Source organism: Scyliorhinus torazame, chromosome 9, assembly GCF_047496885.1.
Source record: "Scyliorhinus torazame isolate Kashiwa2021f chromosome 9, sScyTor2.1, whole genome shotgun sequence".
In the NCBI taxonomy this organism is placed as follows: Eukaryota; Metazoa; Chordata; class Chondrichthyes; order Carcharhiniformes; family Scyliorhinidae; genus Scyliorhinus; species Scyliorhinus torazame.
In genome coordinates, this window is record NC_092715.1 from 116,318,503 (window position 1) to 116,332,284 (window position 13,782).

At 46.2% G+C, this 13,782-nt stretch overlaps 1 protein-coding gene across 2 annotated transcripts in view; it reads left to right on the forward strand.

Moving 5' to 3' along the window:
* fer (fer (fps/fes related) tyrosine kinase) overlaps positions 1 to 13,782 on the forward strand; it is a 414,420-nt gene that overhangs the window by 196,276 nt on the left and 204,362 nt on the right. For both annotated transcript variants that reach the window (XM_072516399.1, XM_072516400.1), the window contains exon 8: positions 3,828 to 3,950. In XM_072516399.1, coding sequence (XP_072372500.1) covers positions 3,828 to 3,950 — 123 coding nt within the window. The remainder of the gene's footprint in view (positions 1 to 3,827; positions 3,951 to 13,782) is intronic.

The window sequence follows — 13,782 nt, forward strand, 5'->3', positions numbered from 1 at the left end:
TGTCGTGCCCCTGTTCAAAAAAGGAACTAGGGATAACCCTGGGAATTACAGGCCAGCTAGTCTTACTTCGGTGGTAGGCAAAGTCATGGAAAGGGTACTGAAGGATAGGATTTCTGAGCATCTGGAAAGACACTGCTTGATTAGGGATAGTCAGCACGGATTTGTGAGGGGTAGGTCTTGCCTTACAAATCTTATTGAATTCTTTGAGGAGGTGACCAAGCATGTGGATGAAGGTAAAGCAGTGGATGTAGTGTACATGGATTTTAGTAAGGCATTTGATAAAGTTCCCCATGGTAGGCTTATGCAGAAAGTAAGGAGGCATGGGATAGTGGGAAATTTGGCCAGTTGGATAACGAACTGGCTAACCGATAGAAGTCAGAGAGTGGTGGTGGATGGCAAATATTCAGCCTGGATCCCAGTTACCAGTGGCGTACCGCAGGGATCAGTTCTGGGTCCTCTGCTGTTTGTGATTTTCATTAATGACTTGGATGAGGGAGTTGAAGGGTGGGTCAGTAAATTTGCAGACGATACGAAGATTGGTGGAGTTGTGGATAGTAAGGAGGGCTGTTGTCGGCTGCAAAGAGACATAGATAGGATGCAGAGCTGGGCTGAGAAGTGGCAGATGGAGTTTAACCCTGAAAAGTGTGAGGTTGTCCATTTTGGAAGGACAAATATGAATGCGGAATATAGGGTTAACGGTAGAGTTCTTGGCAATGTGGAGGAGCAGAGAGATCTTGGGGTCTATGTTCATACATCTTTGAAAGTTGCCACTCAAGTGGATAGAGCTGTGAAGAAGGCCTATGGTGTGCTCGCGTTCATTAACAGAGGGATTGAATTTAAGAGCCGTGAGGTGATGATGCAGCTGTACAAAACTTTGGTAAGGCCACATTTGGAGTACTGTGTACAGTTCTGGTCACCATTTTAGGAAGGATGTGGAAGCTCTGGAAAAGGTGCAAAGAAGATTTACCAGGATGTTGCCTGGAATGGAGAGTAGGTCTTACGAGGAAAGGTTGAGGGTGCTAGGCCTTTTCTCATTAGAGCGGAGAAGGTTGAGGGGCGACTTGATAGAGGTTTATAAGATGATCAGGGGAATAGATAGAGTAGACAGTCAGAGACTTTTTCCCCGGGTGGAACACACCATTACAAGGGGACATAAATTTAAGGTGAAAGGTGGAAGATATAGGAGGGATATCAGAGGTAGGTTCTTTACCCAGAGAGTAGTGGGGGCATGGAATGCACTGCCTGTGGAAGTAGTTGAGTCAGAAACATTAGGGACCTTCAAGCAGCTATTGGATAGGTACATGGATGACGGTAAAATGATATAGTGTAGATTTATTTGTTCTTAAGGGCAGCACGGTAGCATTGTGGATAGCGCAATTGCTTCACAGCTCCATGGTCCCAGGTTCGATTCCGGCTTGGGTCATTGTCTGTGTGGAGTCTGCACGTCCTCCCCGTGTCTGCGTGGGTTTCCTCCGGGTGCTCCGGTTTCCTCCCACAGTCCAAAGATGTGCGGGTTAGGTGAATTGGCCAATGATAAATTGCCCTTAATGTCCAAATTGCCCTTGGTGTTGGGTGGAGGTGTTGAGTTTGGGTATGGTGCTCTTTCCAAGAGCCGGTGCAGACTCAAAGGGCCGAATGGCCTCCTTCTGCACTGTAAATTCAATGATAATCTATGATTAATCTGGGACAAAGGTTCGGCACAACATCGTGGGCCGAAGGGCCTGTTCTGTGCTGTATTTTCTATGTTCTATGTTCTATGTTCTCATTTTGCCAAGATAGGTCGAATGACTGACATAAGGTGCTTCTCTCCGTTCCGAAATCGTCACAACCTTGGGACTGAAATACGGGGAAATGTTTTTACTCAAGAAGGTTGTGAATCTCTGGAAATTTCTACGTCAGAGGGCTGTGGGTGCTCAGTCACTGAGTATGTTTAAAGCAGAGATAGAGGTTTTTAAATGCAAGTGACATAAAGGGGATATGGAGATAGCGTGGGGAAAAAGGCATTGTAGTGGATGGTCAGTGATATTCAAAGACTTAGCAGGCTCGATGGGCTGAATGCCCTACTATGTTCTATGTTCCTAAGGGTACTGGAACTAATATTACTGCTGCTGAGATGTACTTATAGAGTTTATATAAGGTAATCCAGCAGAAATGTTTTACAAAATCAACCTAGGACCTTGTGCTTTGTTGAGTGAGTGTCCTTGTTGAGCGAGGATAAGTGTGATGGATGTAGAAATTGTTATATGTAATACTTTGTATCTGTTGCAGTAATGTTTTTAAATGCCTGGGTCAAGGTGTATATTTGTTGCAGTAATATAGGTTAAGGTACCCAGACTGTGTGTCTGCTAAAGCTGTAATTAGGGAGTTAGAAAAGAGTGAGGTAATATTTGATTGAAACCACTTATTTGGTTAAAGGTAAAGGGTTAATGGAATTGTGATTTGATTGCTGGAGGTGCCCTGGAGTGTAGATAGTTTATGAAGGAGTGCTATTCCTTGGCTAAGCAGGTCATGGAACATAATGGGATACAGATGGTGTAATTGGTTGGAGGAGCCAGGTCTGTCTGCACTCTGTTTTAGGATTTTAGTTGAGCAGCAGTTTTGCCAAATGTTGTTAAGTTGCGCCAAAATGTACTGTCTCTGCTCTTGAAAGGAACTCTCTCCAAAAGTCTCCACACAGCTAAGCAAGTATGCTGTTTTGTTAATTTCATCTATAAGTGGCATTTGAACTATATTGGGTGCTTAATTGGAATTAATAGCAGATATAGATAGTAAGTTCAACTTTTCCTTTTGTTTAAGAACTGTTAATTGTAGAGCTATTTCTTTGATAATGTGGTTAACTAATCTAAAGTTTGTTTTAACATAAAATATACCTATTGGAAAGAGTCATCACTCCTGGGGTGAAGTACCCTTTCTTCATAGTTTTACAAATTAAAAAAAAAAAATTGTTTGGGGTTCTTGTCCGGTATCCTAACAAATGTTGAGGTTTGGTCCGGTATCCGAATATAAGTATCTTGTAAACAGACTTAATAAGAAGCCTGCTCTAGTATTTGTTAGTACTTCTTAAAACCCCTTTGTTTTATTAGTTTCTGTATTAAATAACTGTAAAAGCTCTGAAGGAACTCTTTAGGAACTTGTTATGGGCCAGGGTTTAGAGAACACCAAAGTGTATCATGGAGTTCACCTGACCCACGACTTTTAATAGATTGTGGTTATGGGGAGCACAAGGGCCTACTTTACAGGTGTGATACAACAGAGATCTAAAGTACCTTTAAAGCAAAACCATGTTTATTTATGAATCCAGTTAACATTTTATAAACCCACAGGAAACATCTTAACAACTATCAACACCAATAATCCACACGGATACAATATTCTATAAGTAACCCTTCATAACTTTCCTAACAACATCCATAAGACCAAAAGACCCTTTTTACAGAAAGACAGCTGGATCAAATTCTCTACAGAAACAGGTATTACTTTGAAATCCTCAAATGATCTGGAGACAGTCTTTAAATTGCAGAGAGAGATCCTTATACAGCTGCTTGCTTTGCCTGCAGCTATCCAGCTCTGAAAACAAAACTAAAACACACTAGCTGCCTGCTCAAAAATGAAAGTAAAAGGCAGAAAGCCCAGCTCCATCCACACTCTGACATCATTACAGCTATTTGATAAACACCCATTTTAAAGGTACATCCACTACAGCTATTTGATCAACACCCAGTTCTTAAAGGTACTCTCACATGACAAACTTGCTTTCTTCAAAGAAACTAATTGTATTTCAAATATTTGAGTAAAAAATAATTTGTTGGTCCTGTCTCCAACAATAGGCTCAAAACAACAACTGAAGACTTGGTCCAAACACAACGAACTATTACCAGTAAGGAAGAAATCATGGTGGAATTGGAGAAGAAAATTGAGGAAACTGTAATGACGTATGAAAAGAAATCTGAGTAAGCACCAAATATTCTTACTCAGTTATTGTTCAAGATACTGCGAGTTTGACTGGGATAGCTTGCAGAATCAATCTTATTTTAATGACGCTTATTACTTGTTAAAATGGCATGCCCCCATTTTTACTGTCTTCCTGTCTCATGCCATCCTGCAGCTTGGACAAGAAAGTTGACAGGGTGCAGGGTGTAAATGATTCCTTCGACTACAGTGAGAGAGGTTTTTTAGCATGAGCCAATCCATATAATTCTTGGAGCAAAGAACATTACAGCACAGGAACAGGCCCTTCGGCCCACCAAGCCTGCGTCTATCCAGATTCCTTATTTAGACCGACTACTTATTGCCACCACCACCCTCTGCGTGGAAAGCTTTCCCTGCGCTTCTCCCCTAAACTTTTCCCCACTCAGCTTGAATCTGTGCCTTTTTGTAATTGAGTCTTCCATCCTGGGAAAAAAGCTTCTGACTATTTGCTCTGTCGACACCTCTCGTAATTTTGTAGACCTCAATCAGGTCTACCCTCAGCCTCCGGCTTTCCAACGAAAACAATCTGAGTTTTTTCAACCTCTCCTCATAGCTAACACCCTCCAGACCAGGCAACAGCTTGTTCAACCTTCCTTGCATTCTCTCCAAAGCATCCATGTCCTTCTGGTAGTGTGGTGACCAGAACTGCACGTAGTATTCCAAATGTGGCCTAACTAATGTTTTATACAACTGTAACGTTACCTGCCAACTCTGTACTCAATGCTCCGGCCAATGAAGCTAAGTATGCTGTATACTCGTCAAGATTATTTGCTGAGTGTAATTGAGCTTGAATAACTCAAAGCAGAGACTTAAATCTTAAAATCCGTTAATGGAAGACCAATACCCAACATTTTCATTTTAGTCTTATGCAATTGAAAGTGCATGTATATTGTGATGTCAGTTAGGAAATATTACTTATTTTCTCATATAAAATATATTCCACAAAAAAAGGTAACTTTTCAGTCTATTCACCAGAGTTTGATAAAGTATTTTCCTTTCATACATTTTCTCACTGTAGTTCAACTAAGTATAAACCTCAGTTAAGAGGCCAAAACACGAGTTCAGAAATTAGTATGGACCGAGGATTGTTCCATTCATTAAGTTGATTTGAAATCTTCAGAATGAGCGAGGAAGATCAAGCGAGTTAACTCCTTCAGTTAGCAATATAAGAAAGAATTAATGCATGTTTTAAAAAAAAAAAAGTATATTTATTCGAATTTTACATTTGAAAAATGGACGCAACAAGATTAGAAAATAGTAAGGAGAGCGGGAAAAAAGTGGCTCAATATACATGGGCACAAAATGGGATAGGAGAACAACATCATAACTGGCTAGGTTCTATCATTGGACAAACAAATATTCCTGTGACCCCCACAAGAAACCAAGGGGAGGACCGGATAAAATCATAAATCGGGGCCGCGTCATCTACACGCGCCAGGCCTTGTCGCCTGCATAAAAGCGGCGCCGCATAGATGACGCGGCCGGCGCGGAATAACGGGCGTCATCCGCGCATGCGTGGTTGTTGTCCTCTAAACGGTGCACACCCTCCCACGCCGCACTACTTGCAGCATGGTCGAATGCACACCAACACACAAACCTCTCATCTCCAGCAGCATCACAGGCATCAGCAACCCAACATAGCGATCTCTTTCAGATATCAGACCCAACTGCACCCATGCAAATGCCAAGAACCAATATATCATACCTAGCACTACAAAAAAACGAATAAAACCCCTGAGAACCCCTGCTCTAAGGGAAATTGCATACGTACCCCAAAACCCATATAACCACCATCCAGGCCCAGGACAGATCCAATATCGATCATGTAGCCAAAACTAACAAATAGAGAATCGGCAAAAACAAGTCCAAGTTGTTCTCAGACTTGGAGGGCGCGATTCTCCACTCCCACGCCGGTTGGGAGAATCGCCTGGGCCGCCAAAATTTCCGGGGACGCCGGTCCGACGCCCTCCCGTGATTCTCCCAAGCGGCGGGAATGGCCCGGTCGAGTTTCGCGGGCCGGAGAATCGCCGGAGACACCCGAAATGCCGATTCTCTGGCACCCCCGCTATTCTGAGGCCCGGATGGGCCGAGCGGCCAGGCCAAAACGGCGGGTTCCCCCCCGGCGCCGTCCACACCTGGTCGCTGCAGTCGTGGGCGGTGCGTGAACGCTGGGGGGGCGGCCTGTGCGGGGGCGAGGGGGGATCCTGCACTGGGCTTCACCTGGAATGTGGGGTGGCCCGCGATCGGTGCCCACCGATCGTCGGGCCGTCCTCTCTGAAGGAGGACCTCCTTCCTTCCGCGGCCCCACAAGATCCGTCCCCCATCTTCTTGCGAGGCGGATTTAGAGAGGACAACAACCACGCATGCGCGGGTTGGCGCCGGCCTGAATCGGTCGGGACCGGGGCCATTCCGCGCCGTCGTGAACCTCGACGGCGTTCACAACGGCGCGGCCACTTCGACGTGGAAGTGGAGAATCCCACCCGGGGTCTCCCACAGAAGAAGCTACCAGAACTCACCCTTCAGATAATAAGAGCTCAGGACCCAGTCCAGGTCCTGACTCATCACAGCACTCGTGGAGGGGAATAGACCACTCAGCCGACAAGCAAAGAACACGTCCCCAAGGGGAATGATAGGATGCCCACGATTCCGGTCCCAGTCAAAGGGGGGCCTGGCCCCAGGGAGAAGGGGGGCCTCCAAGTCTCCCTTCAAAAGCATCTGGCAATCGGGACCGCCCAGGAGAAAAGCCAACACCACCACTCAAATGTGGACCCGCTCCTAAACACCAAAACCCAATCAGCCTCAACATGGCCCGGATTAAACTTCACCGCTGGGTAGCTCAGGAAAGGTAAAGGCAAAGTCTCTGAAGCATGCCAGAAGAGAGAAAGAAGGAATAAAAAGCAAGAACCATTTATATGAACCACACGAATAACCGGGTAACAGCATCCAACCCAAGCCCCTCATCTCACGGGCAATTGCCCGACACTTTCCAATGAGGAGGCGAGCGAGTCACCTAGTCAACAAGGGGACATTTCCCCAACCCCGAGGGGAAAACAGAATATCTATTCGGTGCAATGCTCAGGCCATCAAAGTCTCCACACACCTTGGGCGTCAAACCCAGCCCCACTAGACGGTCCTTAAAAAAAGTACAGGAATTTATGTCCCCAGGACCTCTCTCACAATCCTAAACCTAAACCCGGCCACACCTGCACCTATCCAATCCCATCTCGGACAAGGCACAACTCCCATCACATAAGGAGAGAAATGATAACACTCCAGCCCTAACCTGGAGGAAGAGGAACCATCAGGACACCAATCGATTGGGAATCCTGGGATGGGGGCAGGTCCTCCTCCCCCAATCCTCAAGGGCCCCCTACCCCTTCCACCAGGCCAGACCAGAACCAAGGTCTGCACTACACTCACTCAAATGAGAGAAGAAATCAGAAACCTCCAGGGAGGGGGCACCCAGACCAATTTGTGAAAAGCACTGCCATATGAAGGATGCCCAAGCCAGCCCAAATCTCCTATCCTCAACCACAGATACCAACTCAACTTCAGTCTGCTCTAATAACACACAAGACCCTCTATCAGACCTTCGGTAACGTCATGTAAGAGCAAGATGCACAAAAAGTAGTTTGCGGCAGGGTCTTTGTTATGCATTTCTTTCGCCCGGTTTTTCGGGGGGTGTTGTGTCCAGGCTGGGGTTGTCAAGTGGGTGGACTCTTTTCTGATGGTGGTATGTTAAAATCGTTGACTAAAAACCCAATGCTAAGGCGGCTCAAGAGCGTAGCCTGTCAAAGGATGGGGAGGAGTAAAGATGTCCGCTGCATCAGGCTGGCTGTGGTAATTGCGCAGGAGGTGGAGAAATTCGGCAAACGGGTAAGCAGGCAGTTCAAGTGGCAGGGTGTGAAGGTGAAGGAATCCTTCACAGCCACTGTCGAGGAGACTTTGGGAATGATCTGTGAACAGCTGGTGAGAACCTTGAATGTGGTGCAAGCACGAGGTGCGATGTTGAAGGGGGTGGAGAAGGCCTCGTCGCGACACGAGGACCAGTTTGCCTTGCAAGAATCAGAGTTGCTGGTGGTGGTGGACAGCAGTAAAGGCCTGAAGTCTAAGGTGGAGGACCTGGAGAACAGATCACGGCAGCTAAACCTCAGGTTGGTGGGGCTGCCTGAGGGAGGGACGGATTGACGCTGACCCAGTATTTTGCCAGTATGTTTTCTCGATTGGTGGGAGGGATGAAGTATTTGCCCCTCCGGAGCTGTATCGAGTGCATCAGCTGCTTAGGCAAAGCCAAGGCTGAATGAGCTGCCAAGAGCGATATGATCTGCTTCCACAGTTATCAAAGGAAGGAGAGGGTCTTGGAATGGGCGAAGAAGATTCGCAATAGCAATTGGGATGAAAACACGGTGTGGATATGCCAAGACGTTGGAACTGAACTGGCGAAGATGCGTATGGCCTCCAACAGTGCAAAGGTAGTATTTTATAATTAGGGCGTGAGATTTGGTGTGGTGTACCCAGCGTGACTGTGGGTCACAATGCACTCAAGTGACCACTTCTTTGACACGCCGGAGCAGGCCGAGGCCTTAATTAGGACGTGCCCAGGAATTTGGGGCCGCTGTGAAGAGGACGATATGGGACTCTGTATGAAGGAGGGGTATTTGCAGTTTGTATCAAGGCTGTTATGTGTCTGTTCTGTGACTTTTGGGGTGGGGCGGTAATAAAAAAGGGGATTATTTCATTTGGAGGGGAGAGAGGTTTGTTGATTTGGTAGGGACTTGGGCACAGTGGTGGGAGAAGGGACGTGTTGGCTGTTGCTTGCGGAGACATTGGAGAAGGACCCTGGGTGGGGCCATTTTGCTAGCGTGAGGGGGAGAGGGGCTAGCAAATGGGAGTGATGTGGGGGAGGGGGGAGAGGCTGCGGTCTGCTGGGCCAATGAGGGTGGGGTGCAATAGACTGAGCTGTTTATTAGTGTGGGGGGGGGGGGGGGGGAAGGATGTGACTGGTGCCAGGCAGTCTGTGGGCCTGGAGGGGGGGGAGGAGGGGTCCGGGTTTGACAATAGGGTGGCAATTGTGATTGGCAGGAGAGGTTGTTTTCAGGAGGAGACGGTGGATACTGGTCTGGGGGGTGTTGTTCTGTGATTGTTACAGGTACGCTGGAGGAGAGGGCCATAGTGCTAGTGAATGAGTATGCCCCAAATTGGGATGATATCATGTTTGAGATGGTTGTTGGTTGCTATTCCAGAATTAGATGCATGCCAACTGATTGTGTGGGGGGAGGGGCCTGATCAGTGGCTTATGCACCCAGGGGCAAGGAGTTTTTGTCGGTGCGTAAGGTACATTCAAGGATTGACTTCTTTGTTCTGGATAGGAGCCTGCTTCTCGGAATGAAGAGTATGAAATATTTGGCTGTGATCATCTCAGAACACCCACCGCATTTGGTGGACCTGAATTTGGAGGCAGGGCAGGCGCAGCGTACGGGTTGAAGGCTGGAGATCGGACTTTTATCGGATCTTGGATTTTGTGCAAAATTCTCTAGAGCCATGTGGAATGGAACTGAAACGGGATAGTCTCACCGTCGGCGGCATGGGGGGCGTTAAAAGCTGTAATACGAGGAGGGGGGAAGAGATCATTTTGTACAAGTCACACATGAATAGGGAAAACATGAGAGAATGTCAGGAGGTGGTGGACGAGATTTTGAGTATAGATAGAGTATGTGAACCAAGAAACAGAGCTTTGGGCATGCAGGAAGAAATTACACCTCCTATCGGGTGGTGTGCCAGCTGAGGCGCTGAAAAGGAATGGTATATGAATATGGGGAGAAGGCTCACCACCGGTTTGCTCATCCGTTAAGGCAACAGGAGGTTGCCAGGGAGATAGTGCAGGTGCAGGGGGCGGGGCCTGGTTTCTGCCCCAGAAAAAGTAAATGAGGGTATTTTGGTCCTTTTATGAGGGGTCTATTGATCGGAACTGCCAGAGGACGAGCAGGGGATAGTGGAGTTTTTGGAGGGATTGGAGTTTACTCAGGTGGGGGAGGAGTTGTGGGACGAATTGGAGGCACTGATGGGGTTGCAAGAGGTCTGCAGGGCCTTGGGAAAGGTGCAAACGGGAAGGCACAGGGATCAATGGACTCCTGGTAGAATTCTATAAGACGTTTGCAGGTCAGCTGGCCCTGTTGATGCTGGGGATGTTTAATGACTCATTGGTGCGTGGGTGTCTCCCAGAGACGCTAGGGCAGACGCCCACCTCCTTCCTTCTGAAGAAGGATAAGGACCTCCGTGTGGACCATAGCACCCAATTTCAAAACTTTTGGCGAAGGTCTTGGCGTTGAGGTTGAAATCATGGGCGTGATGCTCCGTCCCGCCTTGCCACATTTCTGCTTCCCCCAGCCGGCGGGATGATTCATTACGCCGGCCGGTCAATGGCGTTTCCCGTTGTGGGGCAGCCCCACGCCATCGGGAAACCCCCGGGCTGCAAAACAGAGCATCCCGCCGGTGGAGAATCCCGCCCCTGGTCTGTGGAGGTAGTGGGGGAAGGCCATACGGGATTTGTGAATGGTAGAAAGTTGTTCGCTAATGTGAGACGGTTACTTAAATTGGTTCTCACACCAGCGCAGGGCCAGACTTCGAAGTAATTGTATCTCTGGACGCAGGAAAGGCAGAAAAGGTTAAATGAAGCTCCCTATTCGCGGTGTTCGAGAAGTTTGGGATCGGTCCAGGTTTTGTGGCATGGGTTAGGCTGTTATATGATGCACTGTCTGCAAGTGTGCAAAGGAATAGCTTAAGTTTGGGGTTGTTTAGGTTGTACAGGGGACGAGGCAAAGATGTCCTGTGTGCATTCTTCTGTTCATGCTGGTGATTGCACAGCTGGCAATTGTTTTGAGGGCCTTGGATAACTGGTATGTCTGTCTGTCTGTCTGTGCCTGTGTCTGGCGGTGGGGTCTGTTGAGTTGGCAACACTGCCTAGTGCCACAGCATGGCTGGGTGATCTGATGGAGTTCTTTTATCTTGAGAAGGTCACGGTCACGGTCATGGTGAATTTGTCGATCAATGGATTCTATTGTAGATGGCGGCTGCCATTTGAACTGCACTTTAAGGAGCTGGTCACTGTTACTTTAGGAGTGGTTGTTGCATAAAATGATAAAAGTTCAACAAAAATATTTATTTAAAAAAAGACCCTCTATCAACTCCAATAGTACCTAAAATAGCTAAAGAGAAAGACCCATGCAAGGAGAAAAGCCAAACTCGGCCCGAAGGAAGAGTCAGACAGCCCAGTCCTCCCCAGCATAACAAAAAGTCTGTCTGGGTTGATGAACGATGATAACACGATTCTTAGATTCAAATCAAAAAGGAAAGGAAAAATGAGAGCCAAAACAGATGAGCTGTAACTGGGGGGGAAGCTATCCTTAATCACAGCGAGGACAAACTAACCGTGCCAACCTCAACCTTCTACCATGCTCAGACTTCACTCAACCTCCCTCCAAACAAAACAGGAGGGTGAAAACAAAGAAAAAAACCTCCCTCTTTACAATGTCTGATAATCACAAGGTTATAAGACACTATAAAGAATGAATACTTTTAGGATTAAAACTGTGCACAAATCCCAGTTTTTATATTCGACTAAACTGAGCTGGTTAAATCAGGATAACCACTGTACAGGCTATTATGCTCATCTTACACATTTCCTTGTCAGGAAAAAAGACAGCATCAAGCAATCAACAACATGACAGGGAGAAATGTTCAGGATAACAATTGAATTTGCAGGGCAGTCTTCAGGATAAAGGCATCTTCCCAGATGCATGAAGAAAGCAAATGCCAAGGATAAAATGGGATCAACAAGCACTCAACCTTCAAGGATTCCAACGATCAAAACACTTCCACCATGCTGTCTCACCGACACCCAGGCAGTCCACCGCCTAGGCCTTGATTGGGATGGGACGGGGGAATTACTGATACATGGTAACCAATTTTCATACCCACTTGGGAACACTTCCACCACCTCTTACCATGGATTGGGTTCATTGGTGTGCTTCTCTCAGTCCCCCTCTCCTTCTTGTGAACCTGTCAGGATGGATGACGAGCATGAAGCAGGTTCTTGACAGTAAGGAGATGGGCCTCAACCATGAAACGTGCTTTCTCAAGTACAAGAACCTCCTCGGGTGCCTCCAATACCTCCATAAAAGTACCCCTCAATTCTTGAAGTGAGCCCTGATGACCTGCACCTCAGAGCCGAGACTTTTAGCCAGGAGGACATCTCCGTTGACAGGCATCAACCGACACACAAAGCACCATCAAGGTGGGAGCCTGTTCAATAGTAAACGCGCCACTGAAAGTGCCCCAACCCGGCCCTTTCTCGCCGTCATGGACAAACAAGAATTTTAGTATGTTATCTCCGTTCTTTCTTGCAAGAACACCGACCGAATACCGACCAAACTTCTCTCGGGACATAGCACAAGCCATGTACCCCCAAAAAAGACAAATACGAAATGTGCATCAGGATGAAATGATGAATTAAAAGATGAGTAAAGCCGGAGCTTGTGAAAATGCAGCCACGCCCACACTCGCGTCACATGACCCCTATTAATGCATGTTTAAAGGATAATTACAAAATTGCCACACCTAGGGTTTGTACTTTCTATTCTTTTGAGACATCCCCACTATGAAAATTTGTTCCATTACAGATTATATACTCAGTTTATCTTTTGTTGAATACATTTGCTTGTTAAATGCTGCAATTCGAGATTGTGATGCTCTGCTGATTTTCAAAGCTGTAAGAAAGTTCCTTTTAGGTCACAGAAAAGATCCAGTCGATAAAGGAATTTGGAAAAGTTCTTTGCTCATCATCCTAGGCTCATGATCAGAAAGTTTGCCACATATGAGGGTTAGTGATGGTGTTCTTGAGAGCTTAAGAAGTTAACACTCATCTGTGTGTAATCTAATATGAAATGCTTGAGTATCAATTGGGAAGGTGCAGAAAAGAGCCAAATGTATGCCAGCTGTGATTTTAAAAACTGAGTCGTGTTGTGATAGTTCAAGCACCAGATTACATTAGTCTTGCACAAAGACGGAATTACTAGCAGCGCTGAGCAGGTCAGACAATATCTATGGCGATGAAAGAATGGAGCATGTTTCGGGTCAAAAATATTTCAATTTACCTCCTTGTGCACAAGTCCTGCTTGACCCGCTCAGCTGCATTTTCTGTTTTTATTTAAAATTTACAGCTTTTGGTTTTACACAAACCATCCAGTATTTTTAAAAAATAAATTCAAATGATCCTGTTACATATTCTTGCTAAATCAAGTGCATTACTGCAATTTTTTAATGATTTAAAAACTCCTGGAGTTTAGGGATTTCACACCGGAGTCCTCTGATATTAGGGATTCTACTCTGCTTTTATTTGTGTTCCAATCATCAGTAAGGTATATGGATTCCTGCAGATCTGCCAACCTCTGAACCGTGGAGATCAATCGCTAGATAAGCAGAAGAAATTCTCTGAAGGTAGCAAACTGTAGAGGACGTAGCTAGTTTGGCATTGTTATTTTGGCATGATTGGGCAGCACACAATTACAACGTACTGTCATGCTGTTTGATCTATGTTTGGCCATTTTTATGCTTAGTTCTGAAACTGTCATCAGAAAACGTAATTGTGACATTTTATGACCTTGGGTAAGACTCTTGCTTTTGAGTCAGAAGATTGTGGGTTTTGGCCCCCACTCCACAGATACATGAGCATAAATTACAGGCTGAAACTGAAGTGCAGTACAAGCAAAACTGTCATATTTTGTACAAGATACTGTACTGAGTCTTGTGTACCCT